Source organism: Patiria miniata, unplaced genomic scaffold (assembly GCF_015706575.1).
Source record: "Patiria miniata isolate m_02_andy unplaced genomic scaffold, ASM1570657v1 HiC_scaffold_17, whole genome shotgun sequence".
Lineage (NCBI taxonomy): Eukaryota > Metazoa > Echinodermata > Asteroidea > Valvatida > Asterinidae > Patiria > Patiria miniata.
Genome location: NW_024037055.1, coordinates 14382186 through 14407346, shown reverse-complemented (window position 1 = coordinate 14407346; position 25161 = coordinate 14382186). Strand labels below are relative to the sequence as shown.

Sequence of the window (25161 nt, the reverse complement as noted above, 5' to 3'; positions counted from 1 at the left end):
TTGACCAATCGCTGTAAGTCTCTCATGCATGCATCCTGCGACACTATGACGTGGCCAATCGTGAACGACGACTCATTTAGCGTTCTCAACAACATGGCAGCGCCCTGGCGAAGCTAAATTTAGCAGGAAGAGTATCGACGGTCACGGTGTTTTAAAAGGTTTGTGCAGAAATAGTGTTTTGTTGAATTATGTAGAACTAGAAAAGTATAAATCATAGGCCTATTCATGGCAGGGAAATAGTTATCTTGTTAAAATCTGGTCTTTAAATCGTAGGTATGTATTGGCCCAGATTCCGGACATTAACAAAGCATTGGCATTGCATTGCGTTTTAATAATGTCAAGTGTTGATTATTGTTAGCCTTGAACCGGTCTCACATTTGTTCCCCTCTTACTAGGTACAACTATTGAATACAGGGCCACTCCATTCTATATCCGCGCATCCATGGCTGCGTGGATGCGCTGTCGGCTTTCTATAGCGCCCTCAGACTCTATTTAATTAAAATTTACTTCACCTCATGCCCACCCCGCATCCGCGCATCCAATAAAGTACCCTCTGTTGATTAAAATTCACTTCATTCCCACCCTGCATCCGCGCATCCACGCATCCAATGAAGAGCCCTCTATTGATTAAAATTAACTTTATGCCCACCCGGCATCCGCTCATCGGCACATCCAAGACGGAATGAGTGGGTAGGTTGGGGTTGGTTTTAGATAGGGAAATAAAGTAGTGGGTCCTAGGGTAAATAAAGTAGGGGGTCCTGGGGTAAATAAAGTAGGGGGTCCTGGGGTAAATAAAGTGCCCTCTATTGATGACTTCATGCCCATCCACCATGGTCACCATGGGTTTTGTATAGCGGTCGGAAAATGGCGGTGGCGTTGAAATTTGGCCTCAACTAAACTGGTCCTTTTACCCTATTGTCCAAACCAAGATGAGATTAAGCATACATTGTACCTCAGTCATTCATGAAGCAAATGATCGACTTAAAACAGAACAATATACATGTACTGACGTAAATATGAAAAACAATTATGATTTCAGTGGCTTTTCAGATAGAACTGTCGTTTCGCAGCCATGTTATGGCTCAATATACAGCGTGCATCTGAAACTGGTATGGTAACCACATACTCTGCACTGCATGTAGTTTCAGGTGCGCGTTGTGATTTCAACTTTCGCCACAACACAGTTACATGTAGCTGCAGGGTACGGTACGGGGGTACAAATTGGTCCTCAAACATTTTGCATTATAGTCATCATTCTGGTCACACATGTTACTTTTCAAAAAAATTTCCTGAAACACAATTTTGCTTTTTCTGTTTTTGACCTGACTTTCAACGGCAAATTATTACTAGCGCTTTGTATGTGACGCCAGTCTACCACTGGCAGCTTTTGTTTATAATGCAGCAGTGTTGGAGCAAAGGCTTAAACCTTCAAGGCCAAGGCTTTGACCCTCAAGGCAAAGGCCAAGGCCAAGGCTTAGACCTTCAAGCCTCGAGGCCAAGGCCAAGGCTTAACCCTCAAGGCTAAGGCCAAGGCCAAGGCCCTGTTTTATAAAATGACCACTGATATAGAACTAATTATAGTCACATGACACATCATCACGAATCGCCCATTAAGAAGAACAACATGTCTTAAATTGCAATCAACATGCTCGCATACACCGTTTTATGACTGCATTAGATCTATTAAAGTGTAAGTTCAGGTCTTCAATATGGTTTAACTAAAACAAAATTAAGATTTACTTCTATATTGACGCACAATTCTCCCAAGTGTAACAAAAGCGGGATCCAAGAAACTGACTTGGAAATTTTTATTTGCTGGGCCAACATGGTCAGAAATATCAGCATTATCTAAAACAGATACATGCATATCTTTAGCACTTATCAGGGAGACATATACAACCAATCAGATCTATTCCATAATTGTATGCAATTTAAGTGATCATCTCATTAGCCCCACAAGCGTACAGAATATTTTTGCAGCAAATCTACTACAATGGTAACAACATGTGATGCTATAAAAGTGGAAGTGGCCCAACACGCGATTCTACAAGGGGTTTCCCTCCTCCATGGTAATACGATTAAAATGGTAACAGCAAAATTTTGAACAGATTTATCTGGAAAATGCAAAAATCTATGGGCCTTGAAGAGCCTTGACTAAAAATTGCAAGGCCGTGATCCCTCAAGGCCAAGGCCAAGGCCAAGGCTTTTGCCCTCAAGCCTCGAGGCCAAGGCCAAGGCCCTAACATCCAGCCTTAAGGCAGCCTTAAGGCCAAGGCCCAGCATCAAGGCACTACATCACTGAAATGCAGTGGCAATATTGGTTGAAAATACGTCTTGAAGCAAGCACAAAAATAGCAAACTTTCCACACAGTTTTTGCCAGAATTTATACATGATCTGTTTTAATTCATGATGTAACTGTTTGGAATTGTATGTTTTCAGGTTGGCGGTCAACAATGGCCGAGTCTGACTCGTCGGATTGTGATATAGGCCCTGCACTGCCTCCACACATGAGGGCAGCGGGCAGAAATGACAGAGCCACTGGTCCAAAGCAGAGCAGAGAGGACCCGGATGATGCCATCGGTCCTGCTCTGCCTCCTCATCTAAGGAGATCACAAAACTCTGAGGACCCAACATCAACAACTGAAGACACTATAGGCCCAGCACTCCCACCAGCACCAGCAATGAAAAAATGCGATGGGAGAACAAGTGAATCATCTGGTCAGCTAGGGCCAGCTTTACCTCCTCAATTAATCAAGACAAAGGACTCAAAAACTAGGGATGAGGAACCCACCAAAGACACCCGCAATCGGGAGGCAAGTGACGAAGAGGATGCTGCGTATGGACCAGCCTTGCCTCCGAGTTTTACGTCCTCCAAAGACCCTTCAGATGATCAGCGGACAGGTGCACTTGGTCCTGCCCTGCCTCCCGGATTCCGGAAAGTGACTACTGAAGATGAAAGTGATGATAGCAGTGATTCGGAGGGCGAGAGTTCGGATGAGGAACTGATCGGTCCGATGCTGCCAACTGCGGGTGACTCCTTACGTCAGCGGACAGTTGCTGAGGAGTTGGAGGCCAGGGCTGCGGCCATGAAGGACAAGCTCACAAGAAAGGTGCATTTTAGAATTTGTGTACGGTTGTGAGACAGTTATTGTCACGCATTTATATACAGACTAGTTAAAAACAGTCAGATCTTATTCGTGTAAACACTGTGCATGCTGTGACTAGTCAAGTACCATCAAGTACAGCTGGCCAGGACCGGATTAAGTGTCCTGTAGGCCCTAGGCACCACTGTTCTGTAGGCCCTAATCCTGCCCTAGTAAGGTACACGTACCAGCGCCTTTTTCATAGCACTGGTAGGCCTAAGTGCTGGAGCCTCGCATTTCATGTTGATGCTAACCTGTACCAAGTAAGCCAGGCCAAACTGGTAGCTCTAAGAGCCCATTGGGTCTGTATGCTTCATAAGAACAAAACAGTTTACGCGTAAAATAAAATTGTATACGTACATGTGCATACAGACATGCATGTACATCAGCGTCAGTTGGTGAAATCAAAAATTTAGATAGAGCCGCTAACACATTTAAAGCCTTTTTACGTGGGTGTTGGTGGGTGGGCCGTCACCGCGTTATGGAGAAGTTTTTTATTGTTAGGCAAATAAGGACCGAGTTATTGTGACTTTCTGCTGTTCCCACATCTTCGGTCCCCACATATGCCACAGTACCATGGGACAACTTATGAGTAGTCCCCACAACTACGGAACAAGTATGTACATGTACGTGTATGTGGGTGCATGTGTTTTATTTGCACATTGTGGTATTTTCTTAGGTCCTGAAATTGTTCATAGGCTCCAAACATTTTGTAGGCCCTTGGCACAGTACCTACATGTACTGTGCCTATTTGGATAATCCAAGCCGGCAGGTGGCATATAAATCCCTTCCAGTCAAAGCATGGCTGTATCAAATTATAAAGGGAATTCTTTATTTAAAAACCAGTCACTTAATTGATCATGACTGCTGTGATGGCTTAGGTGAATTTGCCAGCCTGAGAGGGAAGGTTGCAATGAAGTCCTTGGGCAGCAGCTACATGTAGCTGTTTTATTTGACAGCTGTGTTCCACCTGTTTATTAATTATCGTGAAAAATACCTCAGCAGAAGACTCTTGCCTGCCTCACTTGGAAATGTGAACTGATGAAAAAAATGAATGTGTAAAAAAGTAAAACTGCTGCAAACTGCTTACTGACTGGATGGACCTGAAATATATAAATCTGAATCACAATATATAAAAAAATGAATCACATACATGTCTTCCTTGTCTGGCCAAATAATCAGATGTACATGTATTAGCCAAACATTTTCACAAGTTAAGAGCCGCTTTCATTTCGTCCAAACTTTGCTACAAAGCAATGTCTTTAGTAAAATCACCTTTTTCAGGAAAATAAACCCGAACCTGCATAATCCCCGTCACCTGATTGGAATTCCCCGTCATCTTATTGGAAATCCCCGTCATCTGATTGGAAATCCCTATCATCTGATTGGTCAGTCGTTGATCACATGTTATTGAATTATTTGTCCCACCCACGGCAACGGCCGCACCCCAAAAATGGAAGTTCTATTCCACAGTAAGTTCCATTGCACGGTTACACTTTTGGCGGCTCTGACCAATCAGATGACAATTATTCATTCTAGTGTTGTATAAAACAAATAATGAATGTTCCACATTTGTGCAATGCTAAGAATAATTTCATGAGGTGACAGATGGAATGTTCCATTCCACGAGGCAAAGCCGAGTGGAATGGAACATTCCATCTGGCACTTGCAAACATTCATTATTTGTATAAAATTCAATGGAATCTGGGACTATCATCAAAAACGTATAAACCCTAACTCCCTAGCATGATTTACTAGGAACCATACCCATCCTGGCAAATTCCAACACCATATGGGAAACTGTACACACATATTTCTGACTTAGTTTCTGGAGGTGTGCCAACCCAATGTGAAAGACTGTCAGTTTAGGGGTACATGTACTGTACCCATCCAGACAGATTCCAACAATACATGCTGTTGGGGTTTGATGGGTTGAGTTCTGTTCGGGTTGAGGATTTATTGTAAGCCTTTTTTCTATACTGTACTCACCAGGTTGAAGAGGTGGCCCCTTCCAGAGATTCCTGGATGACTGAACTCCCGGAATTCTCCAAAAACTTTGGCCTGGGCACTCGGACATTCCGCAAGAACGCGCGACCAGATGAAAAGGACCGGTCAGGATGGACAGACACCCCAGCAGACAGGGCCAGGAAGCAGCAGGTAAAGGCACTTGGTAAACTTTGGTACCAGACCACAATGGCCACAGCTGCAGTTATAAGGAGTATTAAAACTAAAACACAGAAAGTGCTCTGCCATTGTGAGCTATTGATCTGCCACATGTCAAGGTCACATGAGAGGTCATGTGAGCTCTCAAATGCAATGTCAAATTCTCAAAATTCCAAAAAAGTGAACATTTCTTCATTGTCTTCTCCCTCTAGGTTTTTCTTCAGGCTTTGGAGCTAAAGTGATTGTCCCTTTTTTGGCGGGGAATCCTTGGTATTACTAAGATAAATAAAAAAATAATCAAATATACTACTGTTTTACACCAGGAGAGAATGGAGAAGGCAGCAGCTGAGATGCGAGCTCCATCCTCCTCCAAGGAGAAAAAGAAGAAGGAGAGGCGAGAGGAGAAGCAGTTATCGGAGAGAGACAAGAGACTAGCCAAGGAGGTAGCCCAGCACAACCAGGCCGCACGGCCGGAGTCCCTCATGGACATGCACTCCAAAAGCAGAAAGCGCAAGTTGGTGAGTGTTTTTTTTCTGCCTCTGACTCATGGTCAGGTATTAACCCCTCCTCGCCGGATGATGGCTATACCCGCGACCCGGTATGCCGATGGTATGCCGTCTGTTTGCAGCTGCTTGGCAGCTGCTACGATGCAGTGCTGCTACTGCGCAGAAGCTACTGCTACTGCTACTGCAGTGATGTGTATAAGCCTGTGCATTGAGGCGTAAAAACCCAGTGGCAAGAGTTAAGCCATCTAGGATTCTCACTGAAGCCCTTCTGGCACGTCTGCAGGTGACGGTACTGTGGGCTCCACGCAGAAGCACCCCCTCAACGGTAAAAAAAGGGAAAGTTGGGGGAGACCACTTGGAGAGACATTCGTGAACATTGCCGACAACACCTGTTTTTCACGAGAAGACGCTGGCATTCTGCACTTTCAGAATGAAATTAGTCATGCATACTTTTCGATATATACGAGCATGAACCAGTAAAGCACACGTAACGTGTCCCGTTCACTGTGTTCTTGAAAATGGTCAAAGACCCTCTCTTGTTTGTGAACGGAGCCCATTGATTTTTAGAAAATTTGCCTTGTGTAGTATGGTGGCTTAATATTTGAAGGTTTACATGGTGAAGTCATTAATAAGATTAAGTAAATCAGCCCTTATCAGTCCAAACAAGAGTTCTTTCTCATAGACACTATCAGCTTCTACCATCTCTCTCTCTCTTTAAACCATTAAGGGGGAATTGCACACGGAATCCATAAGTTGATTATTTTGTATTTTAACTGACTTTGCAGAAGGAGGAAGGAATGACCGAGCAAGAGCGACGACCCTTTGACCGAGAGACGGACCTACAGGTCAACCGATTTGACGAGGCCAGGCGGAAACAACTCTTGAAGAAGTCAGCCCATCTTGGAGATAAGTTCTCCCATGGCAGTGAGAAGACGTACCTCTAGCAGAAATGAGGTTATTTTTTTAGGGGGCAGGGGGAGGAGAGGGCATTGGGGATTCATTGCTGGTCTCTGTATCACCTGGTCCATCTTAACTTTGAGAACTTTTTTATTTCTGCTGCTGAAGGAATAGTCTATGGAATATCCCCTTGCACAGCAAGAGTCTGTGATAGGCGAGCAGATTCGGCAATGAATTATGCAACTAGACTGTATCTTGACCTCGAGATTCTGACCATTCAGCGGGTGCCTTCTTTATCGGGTCTTCGGAAACCCATTTTGAAAGCCAATGTCTCTTTGCCGTTGTATTACAAAAACATGCCATCCCAATTGACCAATCAACCGCTTAGTCCAGATTTTGGAATGTAATGACGTCATGTCCACTCCGATTGGATGGCGCGTGGGGTCGCATAAATTTGCATGCTTAGATCTATCAGATGTTGGACCGCAGACAGAAAGGGCGCTGTTGGACAACGGGTGATACCCAGACTGGTAAAGGAAGGGAATACATGTATGTAAAAAATTTGTACTTTTGGTGTTTATCATGGTGGTGGTGGTTGTTTTTCCTTTGTTTTTTACATATTTTGATGTGTTGGTCTGGGATAAATTATCATTTTGTTCTCATTTATTCATTTTGAACAACTTCAGATATTGCAGCTGTATGTTCAGGAGGAAATCCAAACATATGAAATGATTTTTGCCTTCTTATTTTGAAAATTGCCAGGCAGCCAATTCTTCAATGAAGCTGGCTTCAATCTCCATCTCAACTGCCACATGCTTGTTAAATGTGGTTTATCTTCCAGTTATATTCACGTTTCCTTTGAAATCCATCATGTGTATCTATAAAACGTGTTTTAGCTTAACAAATTTCCAACTTACAAAGTGTGAAACATGCCCTTCTGTCTTTCTATCACGTAAATAGATTTGTTGGGGGTTTGGCATGTAATTCTGTTTATGGAAACAGCACCATTCACTTTTAAGAAAACAGCACCCCTGAGCCATGTGAAGATGGTCAAAATGGATGTAAGTTTTAAAATCTCACCCTTTTGCAAAGGTTGAAGCCTTGAACTCATTCTCCTTATAGTCTAAGGAGGGCCAGGCTTAGCTAGGAGGCTTCATGCAAGAATTTATCTGCAGGCGTTACTCCCTACATTGACCTTTTCTTCTACAATCAATCAGTCATAAGTATTGGAGAAGTTTGGCAAACCTATGTTTCTACTATTTCTACCACCAAGTTTCGATCATCAACATTACATATCTGAGTATTAATGTCTCATTTCTAAATGAAAGTTTCTTCATAAGCGCTTTTTACCTTGTTTTCTATTTGCAAGTTTTCAAGTTTCTTGTACAGTTTACATTCTGCTCATCTGAGCTTCTGTTCTTTCAAGACCTGCTCCCTTTTCAGTTGTGCAAGATCTTCCTTAACGTTGGCTTCAGCCAGCTTGACTCTAAAGAGGCGCTGCATCTAAGCAATCTGGTTGTGGCACAGCAGTGTTTCTAGGCGAGAGTCCGTGGAATAGGCTCTCCACTTCTCCCGGTTGGTGGCGTGCTCTGTGTGGAGGTTCCTGTGCGTTGACTGGTCCTTGCCGCACTGAAAAAAAAACGCTCAGCTGAATGAAATACCCGTGAAATTCACACAGACGAACCCCGCGTTTGGCGTTCGAAAAATGTGTACCTTACAACGGTTTACGGACACCACATTTTTCTCAGGGTTTTGAGAAGAATCCTTGGCTAAGCAGATGGATTAATTAAATTCAAGTGGCAAGGAATTGGTGGACAAATTTGCAGAAAATTTGTAGGCCGTTCGGAGAAAATGCAACAGTCACAATGGATTTCCTCGCCGCATCTTGTATCGTCTTTAGCAGTCACGACAACAAAGTTGGCAACACCAGCCTCTAGTGTCTCTTGTTATGGTACCAGCCAATTTTGGCCAAAATTTTGGCGGGTTGTGGCCAAAATTATTCTCTCCCTTCTTTTCTCACCAGGTTGAAATGGTTTCCAGTTTCCTTTCTCACCTACTCTCAGTGTCTTATCAATGTGGATGCCGTGCGTGCAGAACTTCAGAGCTTTATCATGCTACTGGAGAGAGATCAATTCTGAATATGGGGCATAGTCTGTTCCAAGCTCTTCAAATGCGCTGCCAAGTACTCAGGATTCTCAAGAGCAAGGTTTAGTGACTTCTTCTTACCTTTCCCATACAAAGCACTGGTGCTGTCACAATCGGAGAATACATGCAGCCCAATAAGAGCCTGGCAGACATTCACACCCAGCTGGCCTGCAAGGGTGCTGATCTGAATGATTCGCTGTGAGTAACATGTACCTCTGCCAGTCATGAACAACACTTCACCACCAATGTGCTCCGCATGACCGAGCGCCAAGATCGCAACATCAGCGTCTGGGCTTCTGATTATGAGAGATGATTGCTCCCTGCTAGCATGCTGAGCATGAAGAATTAATCTTGAATCTGCTTCTTCATGGTCACATCGAAGAGTTGGTATCTCAGCAACTACACATCCTCAGGCCAGGTTACATTGTAGTTGGTGGCATGAGTCTCCGTGCGCGGCAACAAAATTTCTTGATATTGATATTTCGTGTATCTTGTGAAACGCTGAACATGAATTGAACCAAGGTTTCTACGTTAACACCATCAGCAAGGAACTTCTTTTCCATATATTTTTATGGATTCAGAGCCTGTCCAAGCTCTTTTCATTCCAGTCCCTTAATATTTATGGGTGGGTAAGTGTCGCAGGCCCAGTCCAACCGTGGACACCCGCAGCCTCTTGCCATTGATTCTAGCTGCCCCAGAACTTGCAATGCCGATTCCCCAAATGTATCTGGTATGCTGGACAAGGATTGTAGCAGTTCCATGGCATCCACAATCAATGCACGGTTGCAGGGGGCTCAGATAGGTGGATTGCCTCTTTGTCCCCTCTGTGTTCTAGCAATTTCAGCAGTGAACTCTTGTCCATTTTGACAAGGGAGTTGATACCATTTGCCAATTGGAATGGTACTTCACCAAGACAATATGCCAATACATCTTTGATGTCAAAACCCCTACTCTGACCAACTACTGGGAGGCGAGAGTACAACGACTTGTTGTTTTTCAACATGCTGGTGGTAGATACTTTCAATGGCGTGTTGCAATTACCCTTAAATGTCTTTAAGCGTTGATGCCCGATGGTAGCAAATATGCATGCGGAGGCTTCACTAGATATGCGCTCTTTTAGTAATCTTGTAATCAACTGATGCATAAAGGAAAATACAGTTCACGTTAAATGTCTGACAGACATTCAAGTATTAACCATAGTTTGCATAAATTGTGTAAAGACTGAGATCCTTCTTTGTACACATCTTCAGGTAAAATGTTGTCAACGCCATTGCCCAAAGAGTCTGGAAATGATTGATCTGCAGACATATCCTGCAGATTTTCATTGTCTTCCAATATTTGACAGATACTCAACTGACGCAGAAAGGAGAATGCAGTCCACGCCAGAAATCATGTTTATTACTGTACATGTAGTTCACAACTATTTTTTGTAATTTAATTCTCCAGAATAGACTGTGATCTTTAATGTTGGAGATATTCTTTGTACACGTACGCATCCTCGGGCGCAATGTTGTCAGTGTTACAGTGTCATTGCCCAAAGTTTCTTGAAATGATGGATCTTTAGACATCTCGTGGAGATTTGTACTATTTTTTCAGTATTTGAGAGAGATTGGACTGACGCAGAAAGGAAAATGCAGTTCACACCAAGTGTCTCACATGCGTTCTAAGAACCGTAGTTTTCATTTTTTTTTTTCTGATTTAATTCTCCAGAATAGACTATGACGTTTAATGTTGGAGGTATCCTCTGTACGCATCCTCAGTCACCGTGTTGTCAATGTGACAGGGTCATTGCCCAAAGTTTTTGGAAATGATGGATCTTTAGACATCTCCAAATTTTCATTGTTTTTTCAGTATTTGAGAGAGTCGACTGACACAGAAAGGAAAATGCAGTTCACGCCAAACGTCTCACAAGCGTTCTTAGAACTGTAGTTTGCATTTGGTTTTTTTTGTCATTTCATAGACTGTGATATTACAGTAGCAATATTCTCTGTACACATCCTCAGGCCAAATATTACCAAAAGTTTCTGGAAATGATGGATCTGTCGACATATCCCTGAGATTTTCATTGTTTTTCAGTATTTGAGAGCGATTCGACTGATGCAGAAAGGAAAATGCAGTTCACGCAAAGTGTCTCACAGGTGTTCTGAGAACTGTAGTTTGCATTTGGTTTTCGTAATTTACTTCTCAAGAACAGGCTGTGATCCTTTATGTTGGAGAAATTCTCTTTACACATCCTCAGGCAGAACGTTGTCAATGTCATTGCCCAAAGTTTCTGGAAATGATGGATCTTAAAACATATCCCAGAAACTGTTTTTGTTTTTTAGTATTTGAGAGAGATTCGACTGACGCAGAAAGGAAATTGCTGGAAATTGCTCAAATCCATGGTTCTCATGTTCATAGTTCTCATGTTCATAGTTCTCATGTTCATAGTTCTCACGTTCATAGTTCTTAGTTCATAGTTCTCACGTTCATAGTTCTTAGTTCATAGTTCTCATGTTCATGGTTCTCATGTTCATGGTTCTCATGTTCATGGTTCTCATGTTCATGGTTCTCATGTTCATGGTTCTCATGTTCATAGTTCTCATGTTCATGGTTCTCATTTTCATGGTTCTCATGTTCATAGTTCTCATGTTCATAGTTCTCATGTTCATAGTTCTCATGTTCATGGTTCTCATTTTCATGGTTCTCATGTTCATGGTTCTCGTGTTCATAGTTCTCATGTTTATGGCTCTCATGGTTATGTTTCACAGGTACAAGGCTCCTGCTAGGAACCTGGTTTTCACCAGGATTTTTGCCAATTGGTTCCTTTCGCTTCATGGGGAAGAGATGACTTCCGAAGATGCAATCTGTGAACACATAAAAAAAAGGAAAAAAAGTCACCAATACGGAAAATCAACAATATTTCCAGGCGGTCTAGTAACCGTACTCTGCGTATGTGACTGAGATCCTTATTCCTTCATATTGGAAATATATATTCTGTACGCAGCCTTTGGCACAATGTTCTTAGTGTCACAGTGTCATTACCCACAGTTTCTGTAAATGATGGATCTTTGGACATTTCCCAGAGATTTTGATTGGTTTTCAGTATTTGAGAGATATTCGACTGATGCATCGTGTCCCTCGATCAGCCTGGGGCCTAGGCATGTCCCTTCATCGGCTCTTGAAGGGCACTGGCCCTTACGTCTCCCTCTATCACCTCTTCTTTTAGGTGCAAACCTGAGATATGAAACCATCAGCAAGCAGCAACATTCGCTTAAGTTTCCTATAACACTTTCACTTCCAAATATGCAGCCAATAGTAACACAGTCACAGTACGTCACAATAGGCTACATCTTCATAAGACTATACATTTAGAGGGCTTAATATTACATACTAAAGATGGTCAGCTTTTTCCCTCTGTTGTCCCTTGTTCGTTGCATTAGGGTCTCTGCCTCTTCTTCCACAGCTGAACACACATACATGTACTTCTTTTCAATGGCATGGTACCGGTAGGTGCTTGACTGTATGCAGTCCAAATTCATGAAATGGAACATGAGCTGAATCTTGTTGAAATTATTTTCTGACAGACTCTGATAATGCTGCTGCGAGTTGTAAATCCCTGATGTAGAAACGATGGAGGACCTTTTGCCCACGGAACCTTGAAGAGTGCCCCTCTTCACAAATCTGAGAGGAAAAGACAAATGGAACTTGTAACATGTATATACATGTACATGTATTATACAAATTATTTTTGGTGAGAGGCATGATAAACAATGTTTGAGATTTAATGTTGGAGATATATCCTCGGGCAAAATGTTGTCAATGTGACAGTGTCATTGCCAAAAGTTTTGATGGACCTGTAGAGATATCCTTGAGATTTTTCATTTAACAAATACAGCATCTTCTGATAAATCACCTTTGTACACAGTGCACCATCTGGACTTGAAAGGTCATTATCCGGAGTTCGTTTAGGGCTTTGGTTGCCAAGAAATTGTTGTCCTCCAGGTGTTCTACCGGTAGTAACCGTAGTTTGCATATGTGACTGAGATCCTTATTCCCTCATATTGGAAATATATTCTGAACGCATCCTTGGCACAATGTTCTTAGTGCGACAGTGTCATTACCCACAGTGTCTGGAAATGATGGATCTTTGGACATTTCCCAGAGATTTTCATTGGTTTTCAGTATTTGAGAGATATTCGACTGATGCATCGTGTCCCTTGATCAGCTTTTGAAGTGCCTGGGGTCTAGGCGTGTCCCTTCATCAGCTCTTGAAGGACACTGGCCCTTACGTCTCCCTCTATCACCTCTTCTTTTAGGTGCAAACCTGAGATATGAAACCATCAGCAAGCAGCAACATTCGCTTAAGTTTCCGGTAGCACTTTCACTTCCAAATATGCAGCCAATAGTAACACAATGATTCCCGAAATCACCAAGGGAGGCTGTTTTGAATACGTCACAATAGGCAACATCTTCATAAAACTATTTAACACATTGCCGTTGTTGTTTTTCTGCCGTCTCAGTCTCACCCTTCCTAAATCTTTGCTTAGGAGGGCTCGTTTCAGTCTCAGAAAAGCTGGTTTTCAAGCTAATGTCAGGCTGTACCCTTGAGACCCATCGGGCAGGGATGCAAATTACAGGGTTTTTGAATATTTTGTCCAATTACCTTATCTTTCAAAGACATCTGGAGGTGGTAGTGGCCCATCCAGAGTTCGTTTAGGGCTTTGGTTGCCAAGAAATTGTTGTCCTCCAGGTGTTCTACCGATAGTAACCGTAGTTTGCGTATGTGACTGAGATCCTTATTCCCTCATATTGGAAATATATTCTGTACGCAGCCTTTGGCACAATGTTCTTAGTGTGACAGTGTCATTGCCCACAGCTCTGGAAATGATGGAACTTTTGACATTTCCCAGAGATTTTCATTGGTTTTCAGTATTTGAGAGATATTCACTTGATGCATCGTGTCCCTCGATCAGCTTTTGAAGTGCCTGGGGCCTAGGCGTGTCCCTTCATCAGCTCTTGAAGGACACTGGCCCTTATGTCTCCCTCTATCACCTCTTCTTTTAGGTGCAAACCTGAGATATGAAACCATCAGCAAGCAGCAACATTTGCTTAAGTTTCCTGTAGCACTTTCACTTCCAAATATGCAGCCAATAGTAACACAATGATTCCCGAAATCACCAAGGGAGGCTGTTTTGAATACGTCACAATAGGCAACATCTTCATAAAACTATTTAACACATTGCCGTCTCAGTCTCACCCTTCCTAAATCTTTGTCTTGGGAGGGCTCGTTTCAGTCTCAGAAAAGCTGGTTTTCAAGCTAATGTCAGGTTGTACCCTTGAGACCCATCGGGCAGGGATGCAAATTACAGGGTTTTTGAATATTTTGTCCAATTACGGTACCTTGTCTTTCAAAGACATCTGGAGGTGGTAGTGTCCCATCCGGAGTTCGTTTAGGGCTTTGGTTGCCAAGAAATTGTTGTCCTCCAGGTGTTCTACCGGTAGTAACCGTAGTTTGCATATGACTGAGATCCTTATTCCCTCATATTGGAAATATATTCTGTACGCAGCCTTTGGCACAATGTTCTTGTGATAGTGTCATTGCCCACAGTTTCTGGAAATGATGAATCTTTGGACATTTCCCAGAGATTTTCATTGGTTTTCAGTATTTAAGAGATATTCGACTGATGCATCTTGTCCCTCAATCAGTTTTTGAAGTGCCTGGGGCCTAGGCGTGTCTCTTCTCAGCTCTTGAAGGGCACTGGCCCTTACGTGTCCCTCCAACACCTCTTCTTTTACATGTAGGTGGAAACCTGAGATATGAAACCATCAGCAAGCAGCAACATTCGCTCAAGTTTCCTGTAGCACTTTTGCTTCCGATGCAGCCAATAGTAACACAGCTACAGTACGTAACAATAGGCAACATCTTCATATTAAAGACTACAAATGTATATACATGTACATGTACTTGTATAGGGCTTTTAATATGACTACCAAGGATGGTAGCTTTTGCCCTCTATTGTCCCTTGTTCGTTGCAGTAGGGTATCTGCCTCTTCTTCCACAGCGGGACACACTTACACCATACCATGTCTTTGCATCAGTGAGATTGATGACCCACTTCTGGACTCTCTGTAGTTTGTTGAGGATCTCATCCTCCTTGAATTCTTCAAGGGTGATATACACTTGGTGAAGAAATCCTGTAATAGGCTTTGAAGCGCACTCTTGGGCAGCGTGCGAGAGGGCCGTTCTTTCCTTCCAAGGCCCACTCGGTACTCTCGTTGTGGCACGACCCAGGAGCATGTAATGACATTTTTCATGTAACATGTTTCTGCTTATTCTGTCTGATATTGGTTGCATTGAAGGAAATCGAGCATTTGTGTTTACATTTCTTAACGACCTGCCATAAAGAATAATTAGGCAAAGGACCTATTCATTTGACACAATAATAAATAAATTACATCATCATATCACATACGTGACATCAATACCTGATTGTAAAAACCATGTCACAGTCCACTTTAATTCATAAGGAGTGCAAAGTGGAGGTAAAACGTACATGGTAATCATACCGAAAAAGTACATCCAAATTGCATTCATGTTAATGGGACCAAATCACTACGGTTTACCGTATTGTTGAAGCAATTATTCACGAAATAGGTTCAATGCTTTTCATTTAAATTCATTTTATTTTCAGTCATTTGGATCGATTAATTTTTTTATTTGTTAATAACAGTCATGTGTAAACTTTAACAGAGGATTGTCCTTTTCAGTCATGCAATGGGGCTATTTTTGGCGAGCTGCGAAGCAGATGCGAGCCTATGTAATACCAATTTCCGTCCGTCTGTCCGGGCGCCCGTCTGTCCGGGCGTCCGTCCGTCCGTCCGTCCGTCTGTCCGGCCGTCCGCGTTCAGATAAAAATGTTGAAGTTTTTGGTTTTAGTTAACTTGGGGAAAAAAATTAAATGCAGTTGTCATGTATCATCTCTAGGCCTATAACTTCAGTTAGGTTCATATCATTGCAGTAAATTTTATGATTTTATTGAGGAACTTTAATTCAAGGAAATGTTAAAGTTTTTAATTGTTTCATGTACATGTATACTGGTATAACATGTACATGTGTGTATACCGGTATAACATGTACATGTACACTATGCATTTTGGGGATGTGCATGAGCTTCTGGTTTGATCTTTTAGTTTTATGGGATTGGAGTAGGGATGGGGTAGGGGAGGGTGGGGTGGGTTGGGGGATAGGGGTTGGAGTTAGGGTTTGTGTGAGTAGGATGAGTAGGGGAGCTAGGATGGGTGGGGTGGGGTGGGGTGGGGAGAGGGGTTGGAATACTGGGTTTGGGTGGGGTGGGGATTTGTAGGGGTGGGGTGGGAACTTGTAGGGGTGGGGTGGGACAGGTAGGGAGAGGATGGGCATGGATGTAGGGGTTGGGTTAGGAGGGGGTTGGGCAGGGGGCGGTATATAGGATCGGAGTAGGGGTTGGGTTGGGGATGTGTAGGGATGGGTTGTTGTAGGGGTTGGATAAGGGGAGGGGGCAATATATAGGGATCAGAGTAGGGGTTGCATGGGGTCAGGTGGGGATGTATGGGTGGAGGAATGGGGTGGGCGGGATATTGGAATTTGAGTAAGGGTTAGGGTGGGGATGTGTAGGGTGGGTAAGGACAGATAGGGGAAGATAGGGTAGGTGGGTGTAGGGGGTTGGGGTAGGGGAGGGTACGGGTCAGGGGAGGGGGAAGGAGATAGGGATTGGAGTTTGGGTGGGGTTGGGATGTGTAGGTGATAGGGTGGGGATGGTTAGGGGAGGATGGAATGGGTGTGGGTAGGGGGTTGGGAGGGGGAGGGGGCGGGTTGGGGATGGGGTAAGGTTTGGGGGAGGTGGTGATGGTGCTGTGTCTACATGTACATGTATACCCATTCTTGTTCCGGCATTTGTGGCGACTACACAAGATTTTTCCCATGGTAATACAAGTATGGGGAGCAGAAAACACTGTTGGGGCTGCAAAAATCCACAACTGGGTCCTAATTACCCTAACAATGGAAAACTCCCCCATAATACAGTGACGGCTAACCTATATACACATGTATTTATTAGGTAATCTGTTGACTTTTTATGTTGACATTTAAAAACTGACCCCTACACCTAGGCACATCAACAAGAATCCTGATCCCCTTCCATCATGCCCATCCCCAACCCTACCTTCAGCCTCCCTTCCTGCCTTGGACAGCGAGCCATGGCGGCTTCGCCGTTCTAGTTTTTATTCACTTACCCTGGATTGCTCTCGTTTCTCGAACGCAAAACTGTGAGTGTCACGACCAAACTTGCGCCGCCGGCGCCTCGGTGATAGTGAGCCGGCATGGCCGGTGCTTGCATGTGCTTGCTGAGCCGGGGACTAGATAGGCATGGCACTGGACGATTGACTGGGTTTTTCTGGCGGGGACTGCGCCCCGATTGACTCGGATGGAGTTCTTTATGCCAAACTGTTTCATAAGTATGCTGGATGTGTTGATACAATCTTCCTAAAAATGTTCTTGGCAAATTTGGGACCACTTCGTGGGCTTGAAATCAGACTTTGTGGTGTCCACGAAATTCAGTCCACCGTACGCACGATTCCGTTTTTTGTCTCAAAAGTGACGAAACCCAAGTCCGGAGTTTTGAGTGTATTTCTAGAACAACCTTCAACTATACATGACCGAGGCATTTCGTTGATTTCACTCACTCCATTTTCAAGATTAAGTTTCCATGCTTCAATATATGATAAAAGCTCAGTAATCGTCTTTGTAAGGACAAAAACATTCGAAATTCGGAGGAAAATTATTCTTGCCTTGCAGTTGTTATTAATCATGAAAAAAAGCCTGTTCTCCACAAATAAGGTTTCTTAAAGCTAAATTCAAATATATTTGCTAGTGTTGTTTAGAAAACATGGTGCTTATCCTACCCCCAACAAATCTCATTTTAGTGGTAGAAACAAAGATGGAAGGGCATATTTCAAGCTTTATTTTTAAGAAAAAAATAAACAAGCTTTTTTTTGAAAAGTTTGAATGTTCTTATCAGTAATACTTTGCAATGTTTATGTGTAACGCGGACTGCCTTCAAATGCCAAAATGTGGATTGTTTAATTCAGAATAAAATTAGTTTTTAAAAGATGGTTTGTCTGACTGTCTGTTATTTGTCTGAACATTTTTTTATGAGCCTATTGTGAGGTATGGCCGACACATTAGAATGGCGCTGTTTGGTTGTTCCGCCGGGGGGGGGGGGGGGGGCACTTGCCACCCAGATTTTCCCACAGCCAACAAAAGTGCTCCCTTTCGCGCTTACAATTACAAATGTGCCCCTCAAGATGAAATCAAAATGCAGACAAAGTTATGAAGAAATCATGTTCCCGCTAAAAAATAAAATTGCCTCCTTTCTTGTAATGGAAAACTGCCCCTTAAAAATCAAAAACACAATTAGTGCCCCTCTCGCATTATCATACACCTCAAAAGCACAATACCCCTCTCGCAATAATACAATTGTGCCCTCTCGAGATTGGCCATCAAAACAAATCGACCTTGTGCTCCTCACGCGATAACTTCTCGATATGTAAAATTTCCCCTCAAAAGCACAATAATTGTTAGTGCCACGCTCCCAACATCATAATTGTGCACCTCTCGTGGAAATATGGCCTCTAATAATAATAGTGCTCCTTACGCGAATAAAATTGTCATTGAGCTGGCCATCAAGAGCCACGGTGCCCCTCCCGCGATAAAAACGTTTCTGTACATAACTAAATTCATGGGCGGACCCAGAGAGGTTACTGCCGGGGGCGGAGGCTGTGCTTGTGTGGTGTGCAACGGGGTCATGTTTATCCCTACCCCCCCCCCAAAAAAAAAACCCGGAGCCTTTTTTGTTTCTTTTTCGCCACCATCTTTTCCTAATTAGAAATTCGATGAAGTGGTCAGAATTGCCGCAGATCGCACCACTGAGCATCAAGAATCCATTGTTTTTCGGGACCCTTAAACGGGCCCCAAACCACACTTTTTTGGGGACCAAATGTTGTCCCCCCCCAAAAAAAAAAAAAATGTGTGCTGGATCCGCCACTGCGGAGGCCGAAGGGCTTTTCACTTTCACACCGACGGAAAGTGCCCCTTTTTCTGAGCAAGTGCCTCTTTTTGGTGTTCCCCTGAATCCCCCCTTTCCTCCCCCCCCCCCTCCAGCGAAGCTAAAAGATGATAAAATGCCGAGATCGTGAAATTGAACGGTTGTTTGTGATTGTCGAATGACGATCTGCGTGATCTTTCAATTTCAATCTAAATTGAATGAGCCAGCCGTTAAATTGAACGAAACTTGTTGAAAATGGCCGAGAAAGCCTTTAATAACACCTTTATTCGCACAAATTTATAGCACAAGATAAAAAAGAGAGATAAGTAGAAAATAGACACATCAGTATCAGAAAGAAAGACATACAAAGAAAAAAAATAAGTCAACTGATGTCACAGAAGTCATTAATAATTATTTCGGAGACATTGAACAACGCCGTCTCTAACATTAATCATGTTGTACAGAAACATTTGATTTCACACTTAAACAATCAAAACATGTATTTCGGGAACCTTTAGTTCAATAAAATTGTTACAAAAACCGAGCAAGGATTACATAATAATACCTCATTGGCTATACAGACTCAATAACAAAGAGGTTCCAGATTTAAAAGTCGACTAGTAGTTGATTTGTGGCGTAACTTACGCCTGCGCACTAATAGCAACTGTCCATACTAAAGTCATTTAGCATCATGCACTTTCGTTACCGTTGTCAAGATCAAAGCAATAGTATCTTAACTACATTTAATATTGACATTCACCCTTGGACAGTTATCGAGAAGACATTTAAAAAATAAAGAGACCATGACAGGTCCATAGAGCTATATTAGATAGCTCTATGGACAGGTCTTATCTAATCAGCCCGTCCCAGTAATCCAAAATGAGGCGAGCACGGTTAAGACGACGAAGTTCCAGCTCCGGCTGTGCACTCTAGACGCCAGATTGCACCTGTGATAGTCTGGTTTCTCCGTGCACTGGATTAGTTTTGCTAATCTGTTAAAGAATGAAATTGTCACTGTCACTTTTTATTATTAATTACATCTTCAATAAAGCCGAGAATATTTCCACTCCGTGTATGAACTCAATAGGGCGCCAGATAGCTTAACATCAAAGTTCTTCAACAGTTAGGGCCTACGTGTTAAACCGTTTATATTCAACATTTTATAAACTATCGTGGATCATTTTTGCAGTAGTTGATTTCGTATACATGATATTTTAACTAAATTCTTACACGCACGCAAATTAGGCGACCACTTTACGGCTGGAATCACAACTATAACAGCCCAATTTCGGGGGGTCGCAGAAGTGGACCCCGAAAATTTCCAAGTTTTAAAGGATAGTTGTTTGGATGTTTATATCCTCCTTTAAAATGTGGTGTTTTTTTTCGATAAACAGCATTTCTTTCAAAGTGCGTTTTGTAGCCCAACTGGGCGTATTCCAGGGCATAGTGTCCCTTCAGTAAACTGTTACTGGTTGGTTAGGCCTGAATATCATTTCACGTATTCTTACTTTGGGTCGTCCTCGCATGTCCACTTCATTCCTCGCTTGATAATGCGGTCCTTAAGAATCAAAATAGTCCCACTGTCGCAAGTGTCACTGAGAAAAAGTATTTAAAATCAGACTCATTAACACTGGTACGTTCAAAATAACACTAACAACGAACAGCAACAGGACAAAACACGTCCACATAAACCAGTTTTCAGATACGTTGTGTGGACTTGCCCACGTCCACACAAGGTTCCCCCCTCTCTGGAAAACAGAATTAGAGGCATTTTGGGCCTAGGTTTATCCGTCGCACAATAAAGAGAAACACTCAAGGGAATCGTAGGGGAAAAAATGGGTGGAAAGAGTTTTCACAGTGTGAGTAAAATGACTTTTTTCACAGGTTTTTCTTAACTACACAAAAACAAAGGAATGTCCACACTACATGTACGTATGTAATGTAAACATGGGTGTGTACATGTATGTTGGGGTACATTACAAACCTACCACAACCCGTCATGGTATGGACTATGATACCTGTGACGTCATACCAACGGGCCCATCTTGTAAAAGAGAACTTTTTCTGCTGCAATTGGGAATCATGTGACCTCAACGTCTAACTTGTAAACATAATGTAAACATGGGCTATGACGATATATACAAAGAGACCTCGACAACACTTACACAATTTGTCCGTCCAGGTCGTGTACAACGATAATGTTAACGAAATCCACCAATGACGAATCCAAGTTAGGAAGTTCAACAGTAGAAAAAACGCTATTAAACCGTGGGGAAAGAAATTAATTGAATGTTGTAATTAATATGATGAGAAATTCATTCGGACTTTCTCTGATAATAAACAATGATGTGTTTATGTTGCATATGTATATATTTGTCAAATGCATTTTAATTAAGATTATACTGTATATGTGTGAAAAATGAGAGTGTAGATAATAAAATGTGGCATTTTGTCAATTTGCCCTTTGTTAAAATCATTGACCTACCTGTTGTTCCGAAAGGCTCCCCTTGAATCGCTGCCATTCAACAGCACGCTTACAGATCCTCGTGCTTGTCTGGCAAACTAGTACATTGTAATACGACAGTAAGAATGACAGAACAGTTTACTACGAAACCAGACTATAGCCGAGGCTGGTCATATGGAGCACAATATTGTATTTAACTAATCTTTTCCTAAAAGGATGTGTGCGTGCTACAACGAAAGATTGGCTGACTTCTGCGATGTGGGACATTGGTATGTCGTCTCCCGCAAACCTCATTTATATACACTCAACCCAAAAAAAGTCCCCCTCTTCTAATACTTTTTGTCTAACTCAAAAACTACTGAGCACCTCTCGCTCAAATAACGACTAATCAGTGCAGAAATTCCATTGAAATCCAGCCATGCTCTTTATTTGGCCCCAAAACAGTGATAATGTGTATATACGAATTTATGCAATTTATGACAAACGATACCGAAAACAAATGCACTTTTGTATACGAGCAAGTTGTGGTTCACACTCACCTTGCAAGTATACAAAAGTATACAAGTATACCTTTTGTCATAAATTGCATATTTTTGTACACATTATCACTGTTTTGGGGCAACCAAAGAGTATGGCTGGATGGCTGAGGAATTTCTGTACTGAACAGTCGTTGTTTTGAGCAAGATGTGCCCGGTAGTTTTTGAGTTATACAAAAAAAGAATTAAGAGGGGACTTTCTTGTTTTGGTTGAGTGTAGGTCACTTACTAATTTGGAAGCTGATCCCCAGAAGACCGTGGAGGCCTGACTCGGGCAGCTCGGGTCGTCAAATGACGGGCAACTGGCGTAGTTGATCCCTGCGCCGAGCGGCGTACCGCACCACGTCAGATCGTTCACAGTGTACCCTACAAACGTCGTTTCCAGCGAGAACATGGTGCCGCCAGACAGCTCCGAGTACATCTTGGCGAGGTTCTTGGTACCAGACCAGAAGATGGTCTGAGATGTTGATTGGAGTGTAGAATGCCAGCGGGAAAAGTGAGAGAAAATAACATGCGGGTAATTTTATTTAAGATGCTGATGATAGAGCACTCCCGATAGAGCACTAGACACCAAAGAGGTGCCACGGTGAACATAAATCGCTTTATTAAGTTTGATCATCGGTTTTTTGTGTGATTCTTTAGGGCACTTTTATTTATAGAGTCTACAGCAGATGGAGGGAAATCGATCCAACACTATAGTACCATTAAGAGGCCAATTATTTCCAATGCACTCTCTGAGTTTCGATGATTTTGTGATTAGAATTTTTTCTTACGCCATTCCTTGGCAGGCTGACCGTCATGATGTTGGTGAAGGATCTGAACGCATCTTCTCGTACATTACAGGGGTTCTGGAAGGCGAATGCGTTCACGAAGGCTGGCCAGGCGGTGGTACCACAAATAACCTCACTGATTTTAGAAGGCATGAGCGAAAAGTTTAAATGGAGTTATATACAAAAACAAAAATAAAGTGTGAATTATTTGGGACAATGCAGGTTTTTTTTATCTTTCTGTCTGACTGACTGACATTTTAGCATTAGACTTGCATAAGTGTTACCTTGGCCCTAAAATGACTTTGATGGTCCCAGAGAGCTAGGTCTGGTCTACAACTTTTTTGACCTATTACACACAATTACAGCATAGCGCCACTATGTAGTTTTGACAATGCCAAGTTAGGACGATCGTCCCAACTAAGGAATTTTGACCATTGCCATAGCTGGGATGTAACGTATGCCTACTATCTCAATAACTGACTAATTGACAAACTGCCTGATCACCAGCATTAGACTCGAAATGATGAACCACGCCTTGGCAAAAACATTTAACTCAGAGGACTACCTAGACCCCATGGGCCGAATTGGTCCAGAACCGGCCTTATTGAGTAATGCCGGTCTATACTCGCAGTCGGCGCGAAAATTGGTGACGTCAGGACACGTTTTTGTGCTGCGAATTGGCAAAAGCTGAGAACAAACTTTCAGCTCCGGCGAACTACGCAGGGAATGCCTCGTGACGTTCAACTTGCATCGCATTTGCATTCGCATTAAGCATGAACCGGCCTTCACAATGGGCCGGCGATACCATAAAGGGGGCTTAAGATTCAACCTACATCAATGGCCTGCCTTGGTTCATCCCAGTCACTCGTTGGTAGTCCCAACACCGGCCAATCACGATCTCCCTGATATTGAGTGTAGTTCCCGCTCCGGCCACTCGGTTGCCATTCACTCGGGCGGCGAAGTCCTCATCATCTACGCGTTTCAGAACATTGGCCAGGGACTCCCCACGGCATGTAGGCGCGGCGAGGCAAGCCAAGACCAGAAGGCCCACGAGGTTGGGCAAGAACAACTTGGAACGCATCGTCATTGTTAAAGGTTGTACACTTTTAACCAACCGGAGGACTAAATGACAGGAAGGAGAGCCGGCCGGGTGTTCAGATGCGGGTTTATTGCTTGTCTTGATGTGCGTAAATACAAAATGACATAAGAATTAATGACAACAGAATTAAGAGGAGAATTATTTTAAGGACCATGGTCAGATTGGACCCGGAAACCGGGTTCTATTTGATCTGATACTTTTCAAGGTCAATGTGACACTTTCTTGGTGAAATGACACTTTTGCCAAGGTTTCCGGGTCAAAATAACCCGAGGAATTATTTCAAGTGTCATTTTGACCCTGAAAAGTTTCAGGTCAAATTTGACCCGGAATCCTTGTCAATTCAGATCCAGGGTCCGGGTCAAATCTGATCCGAGGTCTGGGTCAAATCTGATCTGGGAATTTTAGAGCGTCGCTGCAGGCCTGTTGCCGGCTGGTCGACCGGTCGGTAAGCTAATCGGTCCGTTGCCGTCTACCGGTTAGTTGGTTAGTCGGTTGTTTGTCTTCGTCTGTTTCTTTAATTAGCAGTATGTTAAGTTTTCATTGATTACTCCCTGTTCTAGCTGTTGAAAACTAGGTATAATTAACCCATTGACTTTTAGTTTTATCATAAATCTTCCTCTGTAATTTAAGTACTGGCCCGAGAAAAAAAAACACTATAAAATAACTGAAGAAATAACATTGACAACTACACACTTACCAATCAATACTTCTCTGATTATATTCCAGTTGTTTAGTTTCCAAACGAAATCATTTCCTGTGTCGAGTTCCATTGTGTATATAGGCCTACTCCATGTAACAAATATCAAGCTTAGTCCTGCGTGTGAGTGGCCAATGACATATGGTTCTACTGCGTTGCTTGCCAAAGTTCCTTGTAGTTGGTGTAAAAATTCATAAATCCCGAGCGATCACATCAGTGGCATTTAAACAGAGTTCGTAATCCCGTCGCTGTGTTATACACGTACATGTATAATAGCTCTATTTGGCTTTGTGAAGGAACGAAACGGTGTGTACGCACTACAATGCGATGGTGTACGTGTGACTTTCCGTCATGTACTTCCCCAAATCCAAAGGGGTTTTCCATTCCTAGTATAAAACACCACTCACCTCTGTTTACAAACTTTTGCATACATAAGGCCCCCCCCCCCCGCCTCCACTGAATGTATCAATAAAGGACCCTGCGCAATGGCTCGTCCTAGTTGAGTGATTGGGTCAACTTCCATCACCCTTTCGGTTTTGTCTGGGTGCGTTCGATTAGCTTCCCCGTGTATACACTGCGTAACACCCGGGTAAATGTGGCTCAGTGTCGAATGCTGCGGTGTATATTTGCCTGGGCAGTCACGGACAAATCAGGTCAAAGGTTGTTTCGGGGGGAA

At 42.9% G+C, this 25161-nt stretch overlaps 2 protein-coding genes across 2 annotated transcripts; one reads left to right on the top strand and one right to left on the bottom strand.

The window, feature by feature from the left end:
- The first annotated feature begins 14 nt into the window (after nucleotides 1-14).
- Nucleotides 15-7036, top strand: LOC119723925 (GPALPP motifs-containing protein 1-like). The gene is made up of 5 exons (XM_038194832.1): nucleotides 15-158; nucleotides 2441-3111; nucleotides 5137-5301; nucleotides 5631-5825; nucleotides 6599-7036. Exons 2-5 carry the CDS (start codon nucleotides 2455-2457, stop codon nucleotides 6755-6757), a joined length of 1176 nt encoding a protein of 391 aa, XP_038050760.1. The 5' UTR covers nucleotides 15-158; nucleotides 2441-2454; the 3' UTR covers nucleotides 6758-7036.
- A 12129-nt stretch (nucleotides 7037-19165) lies between these two features.
- LOC119723924 (ADP-ribosyl cyclase/cyclic ADP-ribose hydrolase 1-like) lies at nucleotides 19166-24820 on the bottom strand. The gene is made up of 8 exons (XM_038194830.1): nucleotides 24486-24820; nucleotides 23523-23866; nucleotides 22693-22825; nucleotides 22149-22376; nucleotides 21405-21481; nucleotides 21085-21177; nucleotides 20428-20514; nucleotides 19166-19911 (listed from the first exon to the last, which is right to left on the bottom strand). Exons 2-8 carry the CDS (start codon nucleotides 23774-23776, stop codon nucleotides 19776-19778), a joined length of 1008 nt encoding a protein of 335 aa, XP_038050758.1. The 5' UTR covers nucleotides 23777-23866; nucleotides 24486-24820; the 3' UTR covers nucleotides 19166-19775.
- Nucleotides 24821-25161: the final 341 nt, after the last annotated feature.

Coding starts and splice junctions, on each gene's coding strand:
- LOC119723925 (XM_038194832.1), top strand. CDS start 2,455: ATGGCCGAGTCTGACTCGTCGGATTGTGATATAGGCCCTGCACTGCCT. Junction 3,112..5,136: donor AGGACAAGCTCACAAGAAAG/GTGCATTTTAGA, acceptor TGTACTCACCAG/GTTGAAGAGGTGGCCCCTTC. Junction 5,826..6,598: donor AAAGCAGAAAGCGCAAGTTG/GTGAGTGTTTTT, acceptor CTGACTTTGCAG/AAGGAGGAAGGAATGACCGA.
- LOC119723924 (XM_038194830.1), bottom strand. CDS start 23,776: ATGACGATGCGTTCCAAGTTGTTCTTGCCCAACCTCGTGGGCCTTCTG. Junction 22,377..22,692: donor TCAGCCTGCCAAGGAATGGC/GTAAGAAAAAAT, acceptor TCAACATCTCAG/ACCATCTTCTGGTCTGGTAC. Junction 20,515..21,084: donor GACCTGGACGGACAAATTGT/GTAAGTGTTGTC, acceptor ACTTTTTCTCAG/TGACACTTGCGACAGTGGGA.